The 22480-nt window shown below is 42.1% G+C and overlaps 1 protein-coding gene and 1 pseudogene across 1 annotated transcript; both read right to left on the bottom strand.

Moving 5' to 3' along the window:
- The window catches only part of LOC110213669 (importin subunit alpha-1-like), a 34177-nt pseudogene extending 16870 nt beyond the window's left edge, over positions 1 to 17307 (bottom strand).
- Positions 15451 to 20883, bottom strand: LOC144455445 (uncharacterized). The gene is made up of 2 exons (XM_078148851.1): positions 18994 to 20883; positions 15451 to 17821 (listed from the first exon to the last, which is right to left on the bottom strand). The coding sequence occupies exon 1, from the start codon at positions 20881 to 20883 to the stop codon at positions 19561 to 19563; it is 1323 nt and encodes a 440-aa protein (XP_078004977.1). The 3' UTR covers positions 15451 to 17821; positions 18994 to 19560.
- Between the last annotated feature and the right edge of the window lie 1597 nt (positions 20884 to 22480).

Consider the following 22480-nt stretch of genomic DNA (forward strand, 5'->3'; position numbering starts at 1 on the left):
TCATAGAGTCATCTGCATAGAGATGATAATTGAATCCATGGCAACTAATGAGATCACCAAGCTAAGCTAAGTAGCCTAGAAGGAGAAGAGAAGTGGGCCCAAGACAGAGCCTTGGGGAACACCTATAGTTATTGGGCATGATCTAGATAAACATCTAGCAAAAGAGTCTGAGCAGTGGTTAGACAGCTGGGCAGAGAACCAGGAATACAAAAAAACTAGAGAGAAGAGAACATGAAGGAGAAGAGGATGATCAGCAGTGTCAAAGGCTGCAGAAAAGTCAAGAAGGATGAGGACTGAAAAAAAAGACGATTAGATTTGGCAATTAAGAGATCATTGGTAGCTTTGGGGAGAGAAGTTTCAGATGAATGAGATCAGAAGCCAGGTTGCAGAGACTTAAGAGAAAATGAGAGCAAGCTGAGGAGTGAGGAAATTTAGGTACTTATCACGATTCTGCCACTAGGTAATTGTGTGACCTTCTGCAAATCATTTTTCTTTGGCTATCAATTTCTTTATCTGCAAAATAAGCTCTCTAAAGCATTTACTAGCTCTAAAATTCTATGACATGCATAGAAAGGGAAATTTTGATCACATGTATGACACCGTCAAAAAGGATCAATTTGCCAAACCCAGTGGCCTTTTCTATCTTCACTCTCTTGAGATGTTCTTCCCATCTAAAATACAACTGATCACTCCAATACTTTTCCTAACATTCTCTCCTTTCATGGCAGTATGGTCATATTTAGAAAAAAGCAGCAATGGGAATTGGTGACAGATTGGGTATAGAGGATGCAGTGAAAGAAGAATCTTTTGGAAGCAAAGTTTCTACCTAATTTCACTTTATTGTACCATTTTGGACATTATTTTAATTCTATCTTAAACCCATCAGAACCTAAAGCAAAATAACTGGATCCTTTGATGAGAGGAAGATATTTACTCTGGAGGAGGGAGCAACATTTAAAAGCACTTGAGAACCATGTGCTACTACTACTTGGAAAATAATTTACCATTTCCCCCCTAAAAGATGAATTCATTTCATTTATGTTAGTGTTTTCTTCCAATCAAATAATCAGGCCATTGTTTTATTTTTGTCATCCATAAGTTTTCCCAGGGATAAGAAAAGAAATTATTCTAGGAATCTTCACTACATTTTGATTATGTTCTTTGTATATTGTTAAGTGATATGTAAATTGGTGAATGAAGACACTCTTAATTTTCATTGTCCTCTTTTTTGTAAAAGTAGGTGTTATCCTATAACAATGGAATATCTTATTTTGGTCAAGACCAACTGTCTATACATTGCTTAGTATAGAATCTGATTTTAAGAATCTTTCTTCCCAATGTACATGCTCCACTATTGGGAGGCACATTGACTTGCTACAGAGCATTTGATTGGAAGATAAATTCTACAAAAATAATTTTGTGAAACAGAGCCCATTATTAGGGAATTTATATCTATTAATATTCATACTTTATGTCTACATCTGAGGTTCAATAAATATATCTAGGCATGATTATAACGTCCTTTCAAAATAAAGAACTATAATATTCATTTCTAAGACAACACAGAAACAATGATAAAATTTTCCAATTTAACATAATGTGTGGATAAAATGAAACTAGAATGGAAAGGGTGCTATATGTCATGATAGAGTTCAATTAAATTAAAAGGAAAAGTAAACCTTAGTGGAACATGGCAAAATTATTAGAACCCATAAATGTGAACCAGGACTGTAACACCTTAGGAAACAAATTAAAACAGGATACTAATGTCCTTAGGGGAGGAAACAATGTCCAGTGTGGTTTTTCAAAAAATTCATGAAGTCCTCTGGAAAATGAAAAAAAAATCTGTTTCAGGATCTAACTCAGTAAAGAAATTATACAAACCTTGTTACAACAGTTGCCTGTCACACACACACACACACACACACACACACACACACACAGAGCAGGAAAGAGAATTGGCATATATTGCTGTAGTTAAGTAAATTTAAGGGGGAAAATGCCTCCATATACTTGAAAAAAAAATCTGAAAATGCTTATACAATGTACATTGGTCACAATACTTAAAGGCAACAATAATTCTATTTAATTCTTTAGTGGCTCAATAATGTATCACAGCAGGAGGTACAGAACATGAAATATACCTAGTCCAGCCTTTGAGTAGCTTTACATCTCAAGAGAGGTAAATACATATTCAAATGCTTATTGTGAAAATAATGCCTTGCTATAAATATGATAATCTGGTAATATTATTTATTTCTAAGGTGATCACTTCATCTATAGTATGCTGTTCAAAATAGGGAACCCAGATACTCCCCAAATGGAGACAAATTGGAGACCTTTTGGAGAGTAGTGTAAAAAATAAAGATAAAAGAATTTATGTAATGTTCATTCATGAAGATGCAATAATAGGTCAGTCCTTTCATTTGCAAAATGTACTGTATTTGGACTCTAATGTCCCTTCTGGCTTTGACATTCTGTGGTTATAGAAATAATGCAAGGAATGTTATTAATCCAAATTAATGTGATAATTTGGATTTTCAAGGAAAAAATTTAAAACCACCATAGGCTTGAAAATAGTTTTCTAAGGACCCATCTTTGAGGATATTTAAAATGTTTCTCAGTTTGCTGTAATTTGTTGAATATATAAGAAATATAATAAGTAGCATGCCAGAGTAGATAGAGGGCTAGTCTTGGAGTCAGTAGGCCCTGGCATAAAGTGCAGACTCTGATAAACTCTAGATTTGAGATGAGTTACTCTCTCTTCTAATTCATTTCTGAACCCCTTGTAGTTTGGCTACCAACCTCATTACTTAACTAAAACTAAAGTTAGTGTGAGCTCTAAATTGCTAAATGTGGTGGCCTTGTCTCAATTCTCATACTTCTTGATTTCTTTGCAGCATTTGACTCTTATCATGGATTTTCTTTATTCTCTGGGTTTTCAAATACTGATCTCTCTTGGTTCTTCTGCTTTTTGTCTGATCAGTTCTTCTCAGTCCATTTTGCTGAATTATAATCCAGATTATTCTCCCTAAATGTGCAGTAATTCCTGAGGTTCTCTCCTGGACCCCCTTCTTTTCTCTCCGTACATTCTCCTTTGATGACCTCAGCAGCTCCAATGAGCTCACAGTATTGTTGAATTATGGAATTTTCAAGCTGAAAAGGACTTCAGTGGCTGTCTAGTACAACCCCCATACAAAAAGAATCTCTAATATGGAATACCCAATGTTTTAGTTTTCAGACTCCCAGATATTCTTTCTCTTGAATTCCAATCCTATGTTGCCAATTACCTATTGGGCATTTTGAACTGGATTTCCTCAGGCAATTCAAACCAAACATGTGTACAGCAGAACTCATCTTCCTCTGTAAACTCACCCTTCTTCCAAACTTTCCTATTTCTGTTGAGAATATCATCATCCTTCTAGTCACCTAAGTTCATAATCTCAGACTCTTCTTTCCTCTTCACCCCACATGTCCTATCTGTTGTCAAGGCTTGTTGATTCTACATCCACAATATCTCTCTTGTCTGCCTCCTTCTCACAATTCACACAGCTATGCCCATAGTTCAGCCTCTATGTCACCTCTCATCTGTGCTATTGTCCCCTCTATCTCATGTATTTCTCTTCTTCGATACATCCTTCACACACTCCATTACTTAAAACTTCAGTGGCTCCCAGTTACTTCTAGGATCAAATCTAAGCTCATCTGTTTGGCATTTGAAGTTCTATAGAACGTGGCTCCTTACTTCCCTTCATGCACTCTCCAATCCAGCTCAACTGGCCTGCTTCCTACTCCCCCCACACACTGTTCTATGTCCTGTCTCCCTGTTTTTACATAGTCTGTCCCCTTTGCTTGAAATGTAAATCCTCCTTATCTTTCAGAACCCCCAGTTTCCTTCAAAGCTTAGTTTAAATGCCAGCTCTAGAATCATATATTTAGAACTGAAAGGGGCCTTGGAGGATACCTACTTCATCCCCTCTCGTTTTACAGATGTTAAAACTAAGGACTAAAGAGGTCAGTTGACTTGTCCAAGGTCAGATAGGTCCAACATTTGAACTCTCAATCCAGTCTATTTCTAGTTACTCCTTCTTTCCTCTCCCTCTCTCCTAATTAAAATTACTTTTATTTTGTATATATGTCTAGATGTACAAGCTGACTCCTCTGATAGAATATATGCTCCTTGAAGGCAGAGATGGTTTCATTTTTGTCTCCCTAATGCCTAGCCCAATGGTTGGTTATAGATGATTAATAAGTGATTATTGGTTGATTGATAGACTTTGGGCCAGGCACTTCACTTTTCAGTTGTACACGTAGCTTTCTAAAACTAAAGGTTACCAGAGGTTGCAGATTTGTGTCATTGCAGGAATTTTATACTGGGAGTTCCCTTCACTGATTAAATTATAGGTCCAGACTAACATTACACTCCCAAATATAGACATATTGATAAGTATCACCATATATCTAGATATAGATTTATATGAATAGATAGATAAATGAATCATATCCCAAGTATGGAAGAACCTCCTTATAGATATCCCTTGCTATGTTGAAATCTAATACAGTATGCAGAATTTCACCCACATAGAACTGATAGGTCAGAGAATAAACTCTATGTCACCTAAAAATACACATTTATGAAATTTTGAACTATTAGTATGTCTGTATCATATTCTAGAACAACTTCTTTCTAGCCTAGTTTTTCTTCTCCCTAACAAGCTGTCTCACCACTTCTCCTTCTATTACCCTACTTCTTTTCTGGAACCCCTTATATCTGGATCTTCCATTTCTTGAAACTTCTAGGCTAGAAACTTCCAGATTCCTAGTTTATGGGTACCTCCAGGCTTGTGACTTCAGAGGTACACACCCAATCAAACACATCTAAGTGGGACCCTACTTTGCCTACAAACCTTATGAACTATACTAAGTATAGTTCAGTATATGTGATGACCTTTTCTCAGTTCTCATACTTCTTGATTTCTTTGTAGCATTTGACTCTTATTAAGATTATCTTTCCTCTCTCGGTTTTCAAGTGCTGATCTCTCTCTTGGTTCTGCTTTTTGTCTGATTCTCAGTTCATTTTGTTGAATTATAATCCAGATTATTCTCCCTAAATGTGTATGAACTCTTGGAGTTGTCTGAATTGACCCTAATGCATAGAATGAAAATAGACTTGAGATTCTAAGATTCAAGTAGGAGCTTGGTGTAATGATTTTCCACTTCCTAGGAGCAGACCCTCTGTTGACCGTCATGGGCTCCTTCTCTCTCTCCTCCTAAAGAGCATTGTGCTTGAGGCAATTTCTTTTGTAATATCCCTTTTGTATCCTCAGCCCATCCTGGAAGTATCAGTCTCAGTTCCATGGTGATGGGGGAGGGGGGTGATGGTGGTATGGTTCTCTTTCTTACCTCCCTCTCTGTGCACCTTTGGGTATCCCCTATTAAGCTTCCCTTAAATAAGCCAAATAAATAAAAGGGCTCATTGCTTTCAGCATTGATAGATTCATCTAATTCTTCTGCAAAGACTGAATTGCTGAAAACCTCTCTGGCTACCCCCTATCTGGGTTAGAAACAATAGGAAGTATTCATACCAAAAGCAGATAGAGTTGAGAATATGTGATTCTTTTTCTCCCTCCCTTCCCCACACTCTTCCTGTCCCATGCCTAGAGGTGGCATACCAAAGCTGGCGCATTCTGCTTGGTGAGAACACTATAGCTACTGGTGCTGCTGTTACAAGGGAGTTCAGGGTCATGCTATTGTGTTCATGCCACTGAGGGAGCTTTTAGCAACATCAAGGATACAGGAGGGGCCAGAATAACTGAAAGAGGAAGAGGCCAGGCTGCATGAGAACACTTATGATACACATGTCTGGGGGATACTGATGATGAAGATAAAAGCATTGCTCTTCTACCATCCCCTCTGTCAGTGCCTTCCCCTGAACCACTATTGTCCTGACAGACCTCTGAGGAGCCATGAGCTCCCACCCAGATTCTGTCCCCTCAACTACTAAGTTTTAGCTTCTGAGGAATTCCAGTAGTTAACGTTTTCAGGAATGCATCTGTCTGAGACATTTCCCTTTTGCTCATTTGTAAAAAAGCTGGACTGTTGGCTAGGTTTGGAGCAGGGGTGAAGGGAACTGGGAGAGAGAAGGTAAGGAAGTTCATTTTAAGAAGTTCTTTCTAAATGCTATGATTTCCAGTTCTTATTCTTTTGAACTCCTGTATCATCGGAAATTCTGTGTGTGTATGTGTGTGTGTGTGTGTGTGTGTGTGTGTTCAGTTGTTTCAGTCATGTCCAACTCTTTGTGACCCCATTTGGGGATTTTCTTGGTAAAGATACTAGAGTGGTTTGTCATTTCCTTCTCCAGCTCATTCTACAGATAAGGAAACTGAGGCAAATGGGGTAAAGTGACTTGCCCAGGGTCATGCAGCTAGTGTCTGAGGCAAAACTTGAACTCAGGAAGAGGAGTCTTCCTGTCTCCAGGCCCAGTGTTCTATCCACTTTACCACCTAGCTGTCCTTTGACCACTCTATCCTTCTGTAAAATAGTCTCTCTGGGTTTTTGTGATGTTACTTTTTCTTCTTGTACATGTTCAGCAGAGTTTCCTTTGCTGAATAATTATTTAGGTCTTGGACCAAAGTAGGTATACAGTAAGGTTTGGTTCTGGGCCCTCTTCTTTTCTCTCTAACCTCTGACCTCTTGGTGTTCTCATTACCTCTGTACAGTTCAATGAACATCTCTGTATTTAGGGAGGGGGGAGGGGAGAGAACAAGGGAAAAAAATTTGGAACTCAAAATTTTTAAAAGATGAGTGTTAAAAATTATCTTTACATGTAATTGGAAAAAATAAAATCGTATTTAAAAAAAGATCGTCTGTGTGCAAATATCTCCCAGATCTAGATATTTTCCTTTAGTTGCCTTCCTGAGCTCAAATCCCTCCTCTTCAGCTGCCTATTGGACATTTTCCAAAATAGTGCTTTTTATTGATTCTTTTTGTCTTTATATCACAGTCATTCCCACTTCCCAATCAGATAGCAGCCAGTAAGGTGACTGGACCCAAAAATGTGTACAATATTCTTTCCTGGTAGTCTTACATCACCCTGCTGTAAGGAAGGAAGTATCTTCCAATTTCTCTTCTTTGGGACATTCATTGATGGGTTTTTTTTTTTCATTACTCAGAGCTCAACTTCCTCTTAGTAGTTCTTTCACTTACATTTTTATGGTCATTAGGCATAGTGTTCCTATTAGCTGTCCTCTAGATATCTCAAACTTACGTGTAAAACAGAACTCATCTTTCTCATCAAATCCACTCCTCCTATTAATTTATCTTACCAGTCACTCAGATTCATAATCTGAATCATTCTTGAATCTTTACTTTTTCTCTTTGTCCATTCCAGTCAGTTGCCAAGTCTGATGCAAAGTGAATATATATCAATATTACAAAAATAAAAAATATCTGAGATTTTTATAAACTGATAAGAAATAAAATGAGCAGAGGCAGGAGAACAATGTATATACTGATAACAACACTATAAAAATAACCTTGAAAGCTGTAAGAACTATGATCAATACACTGACCATTCATGATTGCAGAGGAGCAATGATGAAACTTCCTATCTATTACAGAGAGCTGATGGATTCAGGGTGCTCAATAATACATATATGTATATATATATATGTATATATGTATGCATGTTGTTGTTGTTGTTGTTGTTGTTGTTGTTGAGCCCTTGGGAGAATTTGTTTTGACTACAGATATTTGTTATAAGAATTTTTTTTCTTTTTTCTTTTTTCCCTTTCCCTTTCTTTTTCTTTTTTTTCAATGGGCTGTGGGGTAGGGGACATTTCTGTTGATTAAAAATATCAGGTGGGGAGAGTGTCAGAGATGTGAAATGTTGCATGAACTTTGAGCTGAGTTCACTGTCTTATTAGTTTTACTTAACGGTTGTACTTTGTTACAAAAGACCTCTTGTGAAATGGGAATAATGAGTAAATGTTGTTGTTGTTTGTCCTTTGTTTTTGAAGAGGATCAATGACATCATAGGGTGATGTCTTGACTCTCCAGTGAACTGGATTTAAGTGAGGCAGAGTTACACAAAGTCATCAGTCTCACTCTCTCTTTCAGAGTCATTAAATTCCAGTGGCAGGACAAAAGTTAAAATGACTGGTGACAGCCTAAGATGCAGTAGATGACCTTGTTGTCTTCAACGTCTGACCAAGCTCTAAGTGCTCCACACTTCCCCTGTCAGCCACCTTCATGGCTGTCAGAAAAATTGTTCTCATTCACCCATTCCACCAGGAAAAGTCTTCACATGCTTGAGGCAGACATCCACTAACCGGCTGACAGGCTTAAGGCCCATTAGTTACTCTCAACTTACTTTAACCTGCCTGCCAAGAGGGTTTTACCAGGATGTGGCTGACGTGAATGCTACAGCTTCTAGGAGCCACAGATAAGAGCTGGGTGCCAGATGGACACCAAAGGTGCATAAGCAGCCCTGAAAATGGCTTGGCAAGCCCTCATGCCAGAGTTACTAGTCCTCCTTGAACACCCCACACATCTTAATAAGTGTATGTAATATAACAAAAAATGAATCAGTACAACTGGAAGTGATTCTAGTTTCTGTCATCTTCTCTCTGCTTACACAATTGACCCCTCCCCAGCTCAGGCCCTCCTCACCCATCTCCTGGACTCTCCTAAAAGCTTACTAACTGGCATTCCCAACTCAAGTCTCCTCCTTGGATACTCCATTCTCCAAACAACTGCCCAAGTGACATTTCTAAAACACATCGCTGAACTAGTCACCCTACCACTCAAAAATTCCAATGGCTCCCAGTTGCCTCTAGGATGAAGTACAAAATCCTCTGTTTGGCATTTTAAAGCCCTTCCAGGCATGTATTCTGTCTAGGTACCCTAGGACACAAAGATGAGGCAAAATAGTCCCTGCCCTCAAGAACTTACATTCTAAGTAGAGGACAATATGAACATATACAGGTTATTACAAAACCAACAAAACCAGAAACAAGATGACCTTGGAGAAGATATAGTCAGTCAACCAGCATTTATTAAGTTTTTACTATGTGTTAGGCACTATGCAAAGCATTGAGAATAACAGAAACAAAAGTGAAACAGTTTCTTATATTCCAAGGGGAGGGGCAATAGATATGCAACTATACAAAATTATACACAATACAGCGTGTCCCAAAAGTCTTTGTCCTAAAAGTGCAATTTTGAGCTATTGAAGCTTTAAAATTCACTAAGACTTTTGGGACACCCTGTAACTACAAAATGAATATCAGGTGGTTTTAGGATGCAGTAAACTGCTAGCTAGGAGGGTGCAATGGGATGGAGGTGTGGATCAGGATAGGCTTCATATAGCAGCATAGGAGATGAATTGTGAAGAAAACTAGGGACTCCAAGCAGTGAAAGAGAGGGTCGAATGCATTCCAGGCATGGGAGGATAGAGGGCCAGTATAAGATGCTGCAGAAAGGTCAATAAGAATGATAAATGAGACTAGGCCATGAGATTTGGCATCTAAGAGATCACTGACGATTTTAGAGAGAAGACAGTTTTAGTTGAATAACGAAGTCAAAAGCCGGATTGAAGATAGTTTAGAAAAGTGTGGAGAGGGCTATAGGATAATAGCGAGTATGTATGGTAGGATCTAGGGAGAATTATTTTTCTTCTCATCTACTTCTTCTTCTCCCTTTTCCCCCCAACCCCAGCCCAGCCTGGGAAAAGAAAAAGAACAAGAAAAAACAAAACCCTTGTAAAGGAAAAAATGAGCATAGTTAAACAAAACACATTCTGAGATTGGCCATATCCTGTATTTTCTTAGTAAAATATGAGGTGAGTCCCTCATCTGAAAGGTGGGTGGAGGTACTTACTGTAAGAGACTTGAGGAGAGGTTTGGAATAGCTGCTGTGGTGTCAAACTAGAATAGAAATGGGGCCACTAAACTATACATAATATCCTCATGGACATGTGTTGATTTAGAAAACCATCTGTTAATATTACCTATGTTCTACTGTATTTTTATAACTTTTGCTGACTCTTTCCTAATGCCATTTTAATCTGGTTAAGGCCAAACTTGAGAGGGAGTGTTGCTGGCCACAATGGTGGGATAAAAAGATTTCCTCATTCACTGAGGGCCCAGTTGAGAACATAAATTTGCAGTGGACCCAGTCATCAGTTTCATGACTTCTTCCAACCCCATTCGGCACAAGAGTAGAAGCAAAGGAATTAGATGGTGGGTTAGGGTTAGGATTTGACAAGGTGTGGGATGCAAGAGGACATGGGGTAAGGAATTTGAGAGTTAAAAAATAGTATAGAGTTGACTGGTGTACTAAGGGGTAGAGATTGGGAAGGGAGGAGGGTATAGCCTGAGTAGGAGCGAGGGCCAGGACTGGAGGTCTCTTTGAAGCTAAAGAATAAGTGGAATAAGGTATAAGGAGAGATGGAATGATAGGAGACTATGATTGAGTAAAGAATTTTTTAGAGTCTTTCATCCTGGATTGTGATTTGATCAATACTGACTAGGCTTCCTCTCAGCTCCTGTGTCCAATACAGGTTAGGAAAAGGTCGCAAAGCCCCAACTTGATAGTTCCAAGGTGGGGCAAGGTTCAAACTCCTGCAATGTGGGGTTAAGAAAGTAATTGATGAAGAAAAAAAAAAGAAAGTAATTGATGACCAGCCCATGGGGATGCTAGTAAAACTGTACTGAGAAATTCAGCACCAGGGCATTAGAGGCCCTTAAGCCCCATTCAAGCCTAAGGCACTTTTAAAAAGCCCCTATACTGTGTAGATCATTCAGAGGCTACAGATGGAAGATCATGGAGGGAAGAGGCCTCATGGGCTCTTGAGATAATATTTGTAAAGTGCTTAGCATAGTGCATGGCACATAGTAGGTGCTTAATAAATGCTTGTTCCCTCCCTCTCCTTTGGGAATCAGTAGCTGTGCAGGCTCTTTCAGCAACTCCTTTGTAGGTTATTGCAAGTAGGACCAAATTAAAACCCTCGGAATTGCGTGAACCATCCTATGCAGTTAACACCAAATAATAATAGGGCCCTGGGGTGTGTGTGTGTGAAAAATATTTCTTTTTCATTGGTGCAGATGAAGGAAATTAGAGTACTTCATACACCAAGCCTTCTTTGCACATGAAAAAGCCATGTGGCCCCTGGCAGCTTATGAGAGACTTCAGGAAGCTGGGTGCCCATCACGACAGCTGTTACTGATCTATGATCTCTCGTAGGGCAAGGTAGCCCAGGCCCAGAGGGAGTGGTATGGGATTATTGACCCAATATTTCTTTCTCTCCCTCTATTCCTGTAGCTGAGTCTAGTTAGAAGTTGACTTTCACCTGGGAAGAAGTTTAGTATACTTTTACTGTCTTTCCCCATGATTATCTAAACTTTCCCTTCTATTGCCACATTATGGTGGGCATAGACATGAAAAGTCTTTCTTCTTGGGGACATTGGTGTAAACCAGTTCACTGATAAGATAATATTGCCTTCAGTAAATGAGGCCAGATTGCCAGAGACCCTAGATTGGTTGGGACATATAAAGAATAAGAATGGGAAATGAAACCTAAGAAAATCTAGAATCCAGCCTCCTCAGTCAAAGCATTGGAGAATATACTGGGAGGGAACATCTAGAGGTTTCTGGGCAAAGTCAAGAATAAACTACTGACACCTGCTCCTCCAAAATCTAAGAAGGAAGCCCAAAGACTTATTAAATTTCAAATTTTGGAGAATTCCTATTCCCTATCTGGACATCCTGATGGGCTCCATTTACCAAGTCACCTATAAGTTCATCTCTGTCAAATAGGACCCAGAACAATATAGCCCTGCAATACAGCTTTGGAATATCTAGAATGGGCTGTTCAGTAGTCTCTCCCTTTTGGCCCTTATGACCCTGCAAGGCCCATATTTCTGGATGTCTCTGTCCAGAAAGAGCAAGTTGAGTGGAGACTTTGGTAGGTGCCAAGGGGGTGGCCAGGGGAGCCAGGTGGTACAGTGGCTAGAGCACTGGACTTGGAGTCAGGAAGACCTGAGTTCAAATTTGACCTCAGGTGCTTAGTAGCTGTGTGACCCTGGGCAAGGCACTTAACCTTGTTCACCTCAGTTTCCTCATCTGTCAAATGGGCTGGAGAAGGAAACGACAAATCTCTTCAGTATCTTTGCCAAGAAAATCCCAAATGGTGTCACTAAGAGTCAGATATAAATGAATGAACAACAACAAAGGGATGGCAAGAATAAGCAACTATTACACTTCTGAAGATGCCAGTTCTCCAAAGGGGTGATTCACTATATCTCTGTATAAAAGCAGTTAAAATCAGTTACTGAGCCATACCTGCTACTGAACAATGATGCAGGGTGATACAATCATTTTTTATCCATAGTTGCCTCTTGAGTTGGGTGATGCACAATGGTCTTCTTAACAAGATGGGAAGGGCACAGGAGATTTCTGTCACTAAATGGCAATGGTACATTAAAAATCATGTTTGCCTGAGTGTTCACAATTAGTGCCTGTCACAAACAGGCTAAGCCAGAGACTAAAGCCTACAGTCCAGGCCCTGGAACCCAGCCTATTCTGCTAGCTCACCTAGAAGGATCGAATGTTGTTTTTGCTGGTTTACCAAAAGCTCCATCTGCTATTTAAAAAAAAAATGAGGCACAAGCAATTGGACTTTAGCAGCCTCTAAGCCAGTGACAGGGGACACCCTAGGTTAATCGTGGTCGTGGCTAGTCCTCCTCAGCAGGCTGAGCTGTGAGCTGCATGACCGGCATGCAAGAGCTTTGACTGATGGGACAGATCTTTGTTTACACTACAGGGCTGGCCAAGTGGCCTGGGGTCTGGAGAGAACAGGACTAGAAAGAAAAAGGCTAGTCTCCATGGGGTTAAGACCAATGGAGAAATTTTGCTGATGCCTTCCACTGAATTCAGTTATTTGTGAGACATGTCAGCACCCATCAAAGACATCATATGCTAAACAATCAGGTTGACTTTATTACAAGAACAGTCGAGTTTGGGGAATGGATCCATTGCCAATATGGACATTAGGGAGGTTATGTTTTATGCTGGGTATACAATTATGTGATTCTCATAGAGACAAAACTACTGGTCTCTTTGTGCCTAGTGAAGCACTCACATAACCTGTGTCCCTTAACTTTTCACTTATCAAAATGGTGCTTTCATCTCAGTACAAAGAGGTTTGATCCTCCTAATTAAGAGCTGCTTCACCATGCAGCTAACTTTGTGGGTCAGGTGCCCAACCTCCCAGAAGCTGTATCTGTGACAAATCAATGCCACTCTGGAAAAGGAAAGGGTTCTCTGAGCCTCTCGTTTTTTGTCTCCAGGAAGGCTTTCTGGATGACCCTCTCCAGCCCTTCTTTTTTTCCTTCCTCAGTAGTCTAGGTCCTTGCCCTTTTAGAAGGCTCTACATGCCCTGGAGAAATAGCTCAGGTTCACCTCAGTTGGCAGGCTTCTTTTACTCTGGGATGGTTTGGGTGACTCCTTTCCAGAAATAGTTTTTAAAACAGTAAACTAGATAAAAACGACATTCCTCATGAACCCTCAGATCCTTATAGCTGAGGTCTCACTGAGCTAGCAGAAGAGGTAGGGTTCCAGAAGAGGCCTTAGTCTCCAGATTAGTTTTCAACAATTTGTGAAAGGCACTAACACCATAAGGCCAAAGAGGTGGTGCTGTTTTATAAGCTTAGAAATCAAGAAGGTGCCTTACTTTCTAAGCATGGGAGAGGTGAAAATTTTTATATAGCTATGGTGAATGTATATTTACTTGGAAGGAAGGGGATCTCAACTAGCTCGGGGATAGTCTCTGGATAGGGATGAGTCTTCATTCATCCCTTTCCTTAGAGGCAGAAGCCTCTAGGGGGTCAAAGAACTATCATTCACCTAAGGAGGCTCTCAGGTGAGCTAGGGAATAGCAAGTAGGTAGCACTATTGGGATAGCTTCAACATCACCTTAGATCATATGACAGGTTGTATGCAGAGACTTATAGCCTCTTAGCCAATTTATCAGATGACTCTGATTCATGATGAGTCTGTGATTATGCTGGAGGTATTGTCATCTGTGCTGTATTCCTGATATTCCTGGTACTGCGCTGACTCATCATCACCAACCTGCATTAGTCCTTGTGAATTTCAAGGATTAGGAATCTCCTACCAATGGACCAGATCGTTGAGATCTGAGATTCAGCCGTTCCAAATGGAGAGGAAAAGTTTAGGATTTCTGGCTTTTGATCTCCACATTTTCTCCCTTTATGGTGATTCTTCAAGGGGCATTTTTTTTTGGCCTGTTAGAAAGTCACACCTATGCCAAGAAGATTGTTGAGTAAAAGCACTTAAATAGCAAAAGATCAGCTAGATCTTAGGATGTTGATATCGCAGGGGTAGTATATAACAGGACTAATAGTGACCAGTGTTCCACTCTATTCCACCCACCACCTACCTCCCAGCTAAGGAAAAGGCAGCAAAACCAGGACTAAATTGGTCCAGAGCTGACAAAAGTCTCAGGTTGTGCTTCCTCACTCAATTAACTGGTGGCCTCTGGCTATGTTAACCCAAGGGCATAAAAGGCCCCATCTACACGGGAGCCCTTGACTTGGATTTCTGAACTTACCACACTCTGCTGTCTTGACTAGATGATTCCATATGAAGGTGCAGCTGGGGAAATATCTATGCAAGGTAAGTGCTAAGGTATCCGTATGTTACAATTAATAACACCTCAAGGACCTGTTAGTGCCCCTGTTTGTAGCAATATTAATAGGACGTCCATGGACTACCTTTGTGTGTAGCTGAGATAAAAGTAGAGAAGTATGCCACAGGAATTAAGTAAACTTGTCAACTGGGAGGTTAGTAGGCTCAAGGGAACATCAACAGCCTCACTATACCTTACACTTCTTCAAGCACTTCATCAAAAAAACTAGCCCTCTTGCTGCTCCTCAAATACATTTCTTTTCCTTTGTGCTTGATCCATGCCTAGAATACATTTATTTTCCTCTTTAGAACTCCTAGCTTCCTTTAAAGTTCAGCTTAAATTCCACCTCCTTTTTCAAGTTCTTTCTTGATTTCCCCAGCTTCTAGTGCTTCCATTTAAATTATATTTATATAGTACTTTTCAGTGTACATGCTGTTTCAAGGATAATAGAATCACAGATTGAGAGCAAGAAAGGATCGAAGAGGTTTCTAGTCCAATCCTTTCACTTTCCAGATGAAGAAATGGGTTCAATGAGGTTAAGTGACTTGTCCAGGGTCACATAACTAATATCTGGGGTAGAATCTGAACCCAGGTCTTCATACTTCTAGCCCAGTGGCATATCCACCAAACCATGAAGTCCCTAACCCTGCGATTATAGGTGAGAAAGCTGAGGCCTAGAGGAGGCAAAATGATTTGTCCAAAGCCACACAGTTATTAATGATAGGACATGGGTTACCTGATTACCACAACACTTCCTTTTAAAATTTTTATTGATATAATTTGTTGTTACATTAACTTATTTCTTCTAGTACCCCTCTCCTTTCACCAGGAGTCACTCCATATAACAAAGACTATTTTTAAAGAAAAAAAAAAGAATGAAGAGGGGAAAAACTCTTAACAAAACTGATTAAGAGATTTTGGGGTTTTGTTTTCTTATTCAATTTGCATCTCTTGTTTTACTGGATTATTTGATCAATTCATATGTAAAGTTGAGTTAGGTTAATATTTTTATCCTTGTCTCTGATATGACTTTCTTTTTGTTTAAGTTATTTTAAGGAAACCCTATTTCCATAGGTTCTCTTCACCCTTAAATTAATCCCTCCATTCCCAATTGATAAATGGTCAAAGGAAACAGGCAGTTTTTAGAAGAAATCAAAGCTATCAATAGTCAGATGAAAAAAAGCTGTAAATCACTACTGATTAGAGAAATACAAATTAAGACAATTCTGAGGTAGCCCTTCACAGTTATCAGATTGTCTAATGTGATAGAAAAAGATAATGACAAATGCTGGGGGGGATGTGGAAATATAGGGGCACTAATGCATTGACGGGGTTTTGAACTGGTCCAGCCATTCTGGAGAACAATTTAGAACTATGCCCAAAGAGCATACCCTTTGACCCAGCAATATCACTAACTAGGTCTGTATCCCAAAAAGATCAAAGAAAAAGGAAAAGGACCCATATGTACAAAAATATTTATAGCAGCTCTTTTTGTGGTGGCAAAGAATTGGAAATTTAGGGGATGCCCATTAATTGTGGAATGGCTGAACAAGTTGTAGTATATGATTGTGATGGAACACTATTGTGCTTTAAGAAATGATGAGCAGGGCAGTTTCAGAAAAACCTAGGAAGACATTAGCAAACTGATAAAAAAATGAAGTGAGCAGAACTAGCAGAGCATTATACACAGAAACAGCAGTACTGTAACGATGGTCAACTATGAAAGACTTAATTACTCTGATCAATACAATCATCCAAGGTAATTCCAAAGGACTCATGATGAAAAATGCTATTTACCTCTGGAGACAGAACTGATGAACTCAGTGCAGATTGGAGAATACTGTTTCTCATTTTCATTATTTTTTTTGCTCTCCCCCTTTCCCCCCTTCCAACATGGCTAATACAGAAATGTTTTGAATAACTTCACAGGTATAATAGGTTATCATATTGCTTGCCTTCTCAATGGGTGGGGGAGGGAGAAAATCTGGAACTCAAAATACAAAAAAGGAATGCACCAAATAAATAAATAAATATTCTTCCCTTCTGCATACGCCTTAGTTTTTAGAGTTTACTTATTCATGCCTTTTTCATTCTTCCTTTTACATAATTTAATTCTTCTTTTTTCTTTCTCCATTAGTTAATTAAAATCTTCCCTTCCTCTTCTCTCCTTTAACTTATGTTAAGTTTTTAAATATTTTGTATCTTTTTCTAAAAAAAGGTTTCTTTGCTTTCTTATCTTCATTAATTCTCTTTTCTGTCTATTCTAAACTTTTATTCTTTCATTCATGGTCTTTATACATCTTTATTTCTTCTTTAGTCGGTGTTCCTCAAAATTAAAGCTTTTTCTCTTTTGCTTCTTTGGAGAGATTTGCTAAGGCAGATTCAAGTTTTTCAATTCTGTCAATTATTTCTCCTGTATATGCCATACATTCTGCTTTGAAGATTCTTATTTCTCTCTTGTACCATTCAGGAACATCCTGCTGTGATTCCATACACTCCCGGGAACCCCAAATTTTTGCTGCCTCATCACGTGTTGCTTCATTTTTCTTTGTCTTGTTATATTTACTCAGAGATTTCTGGGTTTGTTTAGATGCCATCTTCCCTTCTGTTATTAATAGCTAAACTGTTGATATATCTGTGTGCACCCAACTTTTTAAAGAGAATTTTCTTCTGGGATCTCTGGTAACTTCAGTCTTTTTTCTTTTGTTCCCCTATCGTTCAGTTTCTGATTCCTTTTCTTTTGATGGCAGATCCCCTGAAGGTTGGAATTCTAAGGTGTCTCTGGCTCTTCCCACACCACACTGGGGAATTCACTTTTCACTAGCCTCAGTCCTTACACCAAATGACTTCAGTGAGTACAGAACTGCCTCCAGCTAGATTCTAGCCTCCTTTCCTTCCTGCCTGGTGTAGCACTCCACACTGCCACCCTGCTCCAGTTTTCTCTGTTTTTTTAGTTCAATGGCTGAGATGTCCCAGGTTGACCAAATTTCTGATTTCCTATATCTTCACCTCCTTCGTTGCCATTAAGCACCAGTCTCCCACAATGCTATCCCACAGGATTGTCTAATTTGGAAGCAGGTCTCAGTGCTACTTGGGAAAAGCCAATTTCATCTGAAAAAAAAAAAGAAACGAAACTATAATGTCTTATTGTTAAGTGGATACGTCAGTTGCATTTTGCTTGTATGTTATTTTGTATTATGGTTTGTATGGTATATTATGTTTCCAGTGTTATCTTATGCTACTCTTTAAACAGTGTAGCCCAATTGGACTACTACATATCCTTAACGCCAAGCCTTCCCACAAACATACCTTTGTTCATAATGCCATTTCCTATGCCTGGAATTCATCCTTCCCCCTCTTCATCTGTTAAATTCCTATACCTCTTTCAAAGCCCAATTCAAATACCATCTGTTCCATGAAGATTATCCTGTTTATTATTATTCATTACCCTGATTATCTATTTATTACTATTATCCCTGATAATAATTTCTCTACTTAGATCTTACATAGCACTCTTTTGCACCTCTCTAATGTACTTATAAGATCTCATGCATTATAGTTAGTCTTATACTCGCTGTGAACTCAAATCCCAAAAAGGCAAGGACAATAGCTTACGCAATTTTGTATCCTTCCAGCCTCCTGTTCCCTCTCCTTCCTCTCCCCCCACCCCCAGAAGAATGCCTTGAAGGCAATCGTGGCTAAATGTTTGCATTGCAATTTTTTTTAAAAGAAAGATACATTTTGGACACAAATGCATTTCCCGAACATCCAAAGAAATGCCCTCCCTTAAAAATTACATTCTCCTCAAACAGTTAATTTATGTTGTTAACAGCAAAGAGCAATGTGTCTTTTAATGTTATGGTCTGGTGCTAACACTGTTGCAATTTGATTAGTTTTGTTGCTTCTCGAACCTAGTCACCGAGTATGTTCTTTTAGCTATGCTTTCTTCGGTAGTGACCTTGGGCAAGTGGAGCTCCCTAGACGTTTCCGGCGCCTCCGCTTCCTCATCTATTAAATGAAAAGCATCCTTTTCCACCCCCCCCCACACCGAAGCTCCCCTCCCCCCCTGCCCGGTCTCAATCTGCAATCCTCTGAAGACCCACAGTCTAGGTTCCTGAAGCGCCAGTGGTGCGTGACCTTGGGCAAGTCACTGCTCTCTGGGCCGCATTTAGAAAAGGTGGGGGGTGCCCAGAGGTTGAGAGCCACCCCCGAAATTCCTGTTTCCTTCCCGCACACCGTGTCGTACGCTCCCTTAAGTCCCCAATTGGGTGGCTCTCACTCACCCCTCCCGGAGGGCGGCAGCAACGGGGCCTGGCGGCTCCTTTCGGGTCGGCTGAGACCCGGGTGAATCCCCCAGGGGCTCGGAGCTCCAACAGAAGCCACTCGCTCTCACCTCCGGCCGCCAAGACGTCTGCGTGCGCGCACTCTGCGTGCGCGCGCGCTCCCGCGGCGGAGGGGGAGGGGGCCCTCGTCCTTCCAGTCCGCACACCCGGCGTCTCCCCCTCCCCCTTTCCTTCCCCCAGGGTGGAGGAACCTCAACCATCAACATTCGGCCTCCGCCACCTCGCCGAGGCCGGGGGTGGGGCCAGAGCCGGCAACTGTAGCCGCTTCAACTCCTCCCCTTCCTCTCCCTCCTCCCTTTACGCGGCGGCGGCAGTGGCGGCGGCGGCAGTGGCAGCGGCCTGAGGCGCACCCACCTCCCCCTAGTCTCCCTCAGCCGCGACTTCCTCTTCCACCTCAGCATCATCAGCAGGCGCCCAAGCTGCTTGGGGGTGGGTAGATGGAAAGAAGAAAAAGGGCGGGGGGGGGCAGGGAACGGCGAGAGAGAGGAGAGGAGGGAAGAACTGTTGCTAGGTGATTTGCGTCATCCGTGTGCGCCGCTCCCCTGTCGCCCCCCCTCCCCTCTCGCTTGCTCTCTCTTTGGAGTGAGGCGAGAGAGTCCCGCACTGAGAGGGAGGGAGAGCGAGCGGAGCTCCCGGCGCCACCGCCGACAGAGAGGGAGGGAGAGAGCGAGCGAGTGAGCCGGACCGAGACCTTGCCACTTGGCTGAGCCCCGCGCTGAGCCCGGGCCCGCGGGAGCCGAGGCCGTCCTTCTCCACAGCGCCCCCCGCCCCCGACCTCGCTTCGCCGCCGCCGCCGCCGCACACGCCGGGGCAGGAGCCGGAGCCGGAGCCGGCCCGGGAGGCAGGGAGCGAGGCGGCCGCGGCCGGGGGCGTGTCAGGTAGCTGTCCCGGGGAGAGGAGGGACCGTCTCCGGGCAGGGGGCTCCCCCGGGGTGCGGAGGGGGACACATGCTGGAGCCCGGAGCGAGGGCGGCGCCGAAGGGAGCCGGCTGGTCCCCCAGCCTCCTCGCCGCTGTCCGCCCGGGGCCGTAGCATCCCGCCCCGGGAGGGAGCGCATGAACCGGGGCCGCGGCCCGAGCAGCCTCCCCAAGGCCGGGGGGGCGGGGAGCCCGATGTGAAGCGGCAGCCGAGGCGGCGGGCAGAGCAGGAAGCCGGGGGCTCGCCCCCCGACCCCGGCTCCGGGACCGGCCCCCCTCTCCGCGTCCTTGCCTGGGCCCGGGGGAGGAGATTCCCTCCGCGCCCCCTCCCCCGCCCCAGCCCCGAGGGCGGCGGGGCCGGGGGCACCGACCGGGGGGGAGCGCCCGCACCCGACTTCTGCTCCTCTTCCTCCGCCCCGAGAAAACTTTTTATAAAAGCAAAGCCGGGAGGCTCCCCAACGTGACTGTGCCCGGGGGAGCGGCCCCGGGCGGGCGGGGGCCGCAGCCCGAGCCGAAGCGGGGCGAGGAGCGGAGGAGGGTGCCGGGCTGGCAGCCTTCTCCCCGGCACAGGAAGAGGCACCGGCCGTCGCCTGCAAGAGGAGCCGCAGTATCCACCGCTTCTTCCACGGCAACGTGTTCGTGTCCTTGCCCTCCGCTGCTACCTCCGACTGAGGAAGGAAGGCAAGCAGGGAGGCGGACGGGCTACGCTCCTTCTCTGCGCTCCTGCCGGCCCTCCTGGATCCGAAGGCGTGAGTGATCTTGGGGAAAGCACATTGGGAGGGAAGGAAGAGGTAGAAAGGTGCTGGGCGGTGTTGGGGGGGTGTTTCCTGCCCCCCCCCCCGCCTTTGCTGGTGTTTTACAGCGGCTGCTGCTGGGGATGGATGGCATGGTGGTGGTGGGGCGTTGAGAAGCATGTCTTACTTCTCACAGGACGAGGAGACGAGGTTCCTTAGTTTAGAATTTCTTAACTTTTTTTCAGGCCATGAAATACCTGTTAAATCCCCACCACACCAATTATTCTATCATTTCTCTCCACGAGTCCTCCTGTTCAGAAATTGACATGTAGGGGTGGGGGTGGTAGTGGGACTTGAAATCGAGAATATTTGGACCCACCGGTGGCAGCTTGGTGTAGTAGAAAGAGTGCTGGATTTGGAGTCTGAGGACCCAAGTTCAAATCCTTACTTTGCTGCGTTTGCATGTGACCTTGGGCAAGTCATTTACCTTTTCTGCGTCTTTTTCTTCATCGGTAAAATAAGGAGTTGGGCGAAACCGCTAAGGCTAAGACCGCTTTAATTCTATGATCCTATTACATCTTGACTGAAAACTAGTGTCTCCACATATTGATTGGGATACAGTGCCGTAACTCTTGTTCCAGAAAAACGAGAGGAAAATAGATGGTTTCCAAGAGTGTGGGAAGTGGGCTGCCCCTTAACATTGTTGCTGGCGATCACCTGAAAGTGAAATTTTTTCCTTTTTCTGTGCCCTGCCTCCTGATTTTTGCTATTGTTGGATGTTAGCTCCCCGTATGAATGGATGGTGGAGTTGGGCTTGTGTACACTAGGTAATAGGGAGATATATTTAAAGCCCAATTTTTTTCATGGCTTATATTTTTCCGAATCTGTAGGGTCTTATTCTCTCTCTTATTGTTTGTGTTAGACAACAGTGTCATTTGTTGCAATGGAATTTGAGTGCTCAATTGAAAATCACTTAAATTCTGAATCCTTAGGAAGTCCTCTCATTAATAGGGAGGGCTTTGTAGTAAGTCTTGTCATTTCATGAGCAGTTGTTGCCATTCCTCCTTAATGTAAATGACTTAATATGACACGTCCTATTCCAAAAGCCACTACGTTTTTAGTTAGGCAGAATGGCTTGATTCCACCTTTCCACTCCCCTTTAAACACTTTCTTTTGTGTTACTAGATGCTGAAATTTTTTAAAAATCAAGAATGCTTTTATTCCTTTTTTGAACAAGCTTTTCAGATTGTTTCTGTATTTTAAAATAGTGTTTATATGTGGAAAACTTTGTATTGTGGAGTTCTGACCAGATAACCATTTAATACATGAATTTTAATGTTATGTAATTACCCGATCTGTAAGATTTTTGTTGCATGAGTCTTTATCTAGGGAATGTAGGAGATGCCATACAGAGCATTCAGACTGAATACAGAATAGTGCTCCGTCAAGTCCAGTATTCTGTCTCTAATTTGTTCCCGTATATGGTTACCCTGAATGTCTTCAAAAAGTTAAGTACTTACAGTCAACATCATGAGCTTCTCATTCAAGATCTTTCATTAATTTATCTAAAACAAATTTGTTTGGCTTGGTGTAATGAATTTCATTGTGTGATATGCAAAATGTAAAGCATGCTCCTTTTATTTCTCTAGAATCATCTTCAAATTTCAAGAGAGATGCTCTATTTTGAGATATGACAAACAAGTTATTCTTACTATATGCTCTGATTTAATTCCTTCAATGTCTTTATCTTTCCAGACTGAATGTTCTGTTTTTAGTT

The sequence above is a fragment of the Phascolarctos cinereus genome, unplaced genomic scaffold (genome assembly GCF_003287225.1).
Source record: "Phascolarctos cinereus isolate Bilbo 61053 unplaced genomic scaffold, phaCin_HiC Scaffold_9;HRSCAF=440, whole genome shotgun sequence".
Taxonomy (NCBI): Eukaryota; Metazoa; Chordata; class Mammalia; order Diprotodontia; family Phascolarctidae; genus Phascolarctos; species Phascolarctos cinereus.

Bases quoted from the DNA above. Each gene is read 5' to 3' on its own strand.
- LOC144455445 (XM_078148851.1), bottom strand. From the start codon at position 20,883: ATGCTTCTCAACGCCCCACCACCACCATGCCATCCATCCCCAGCAGCA.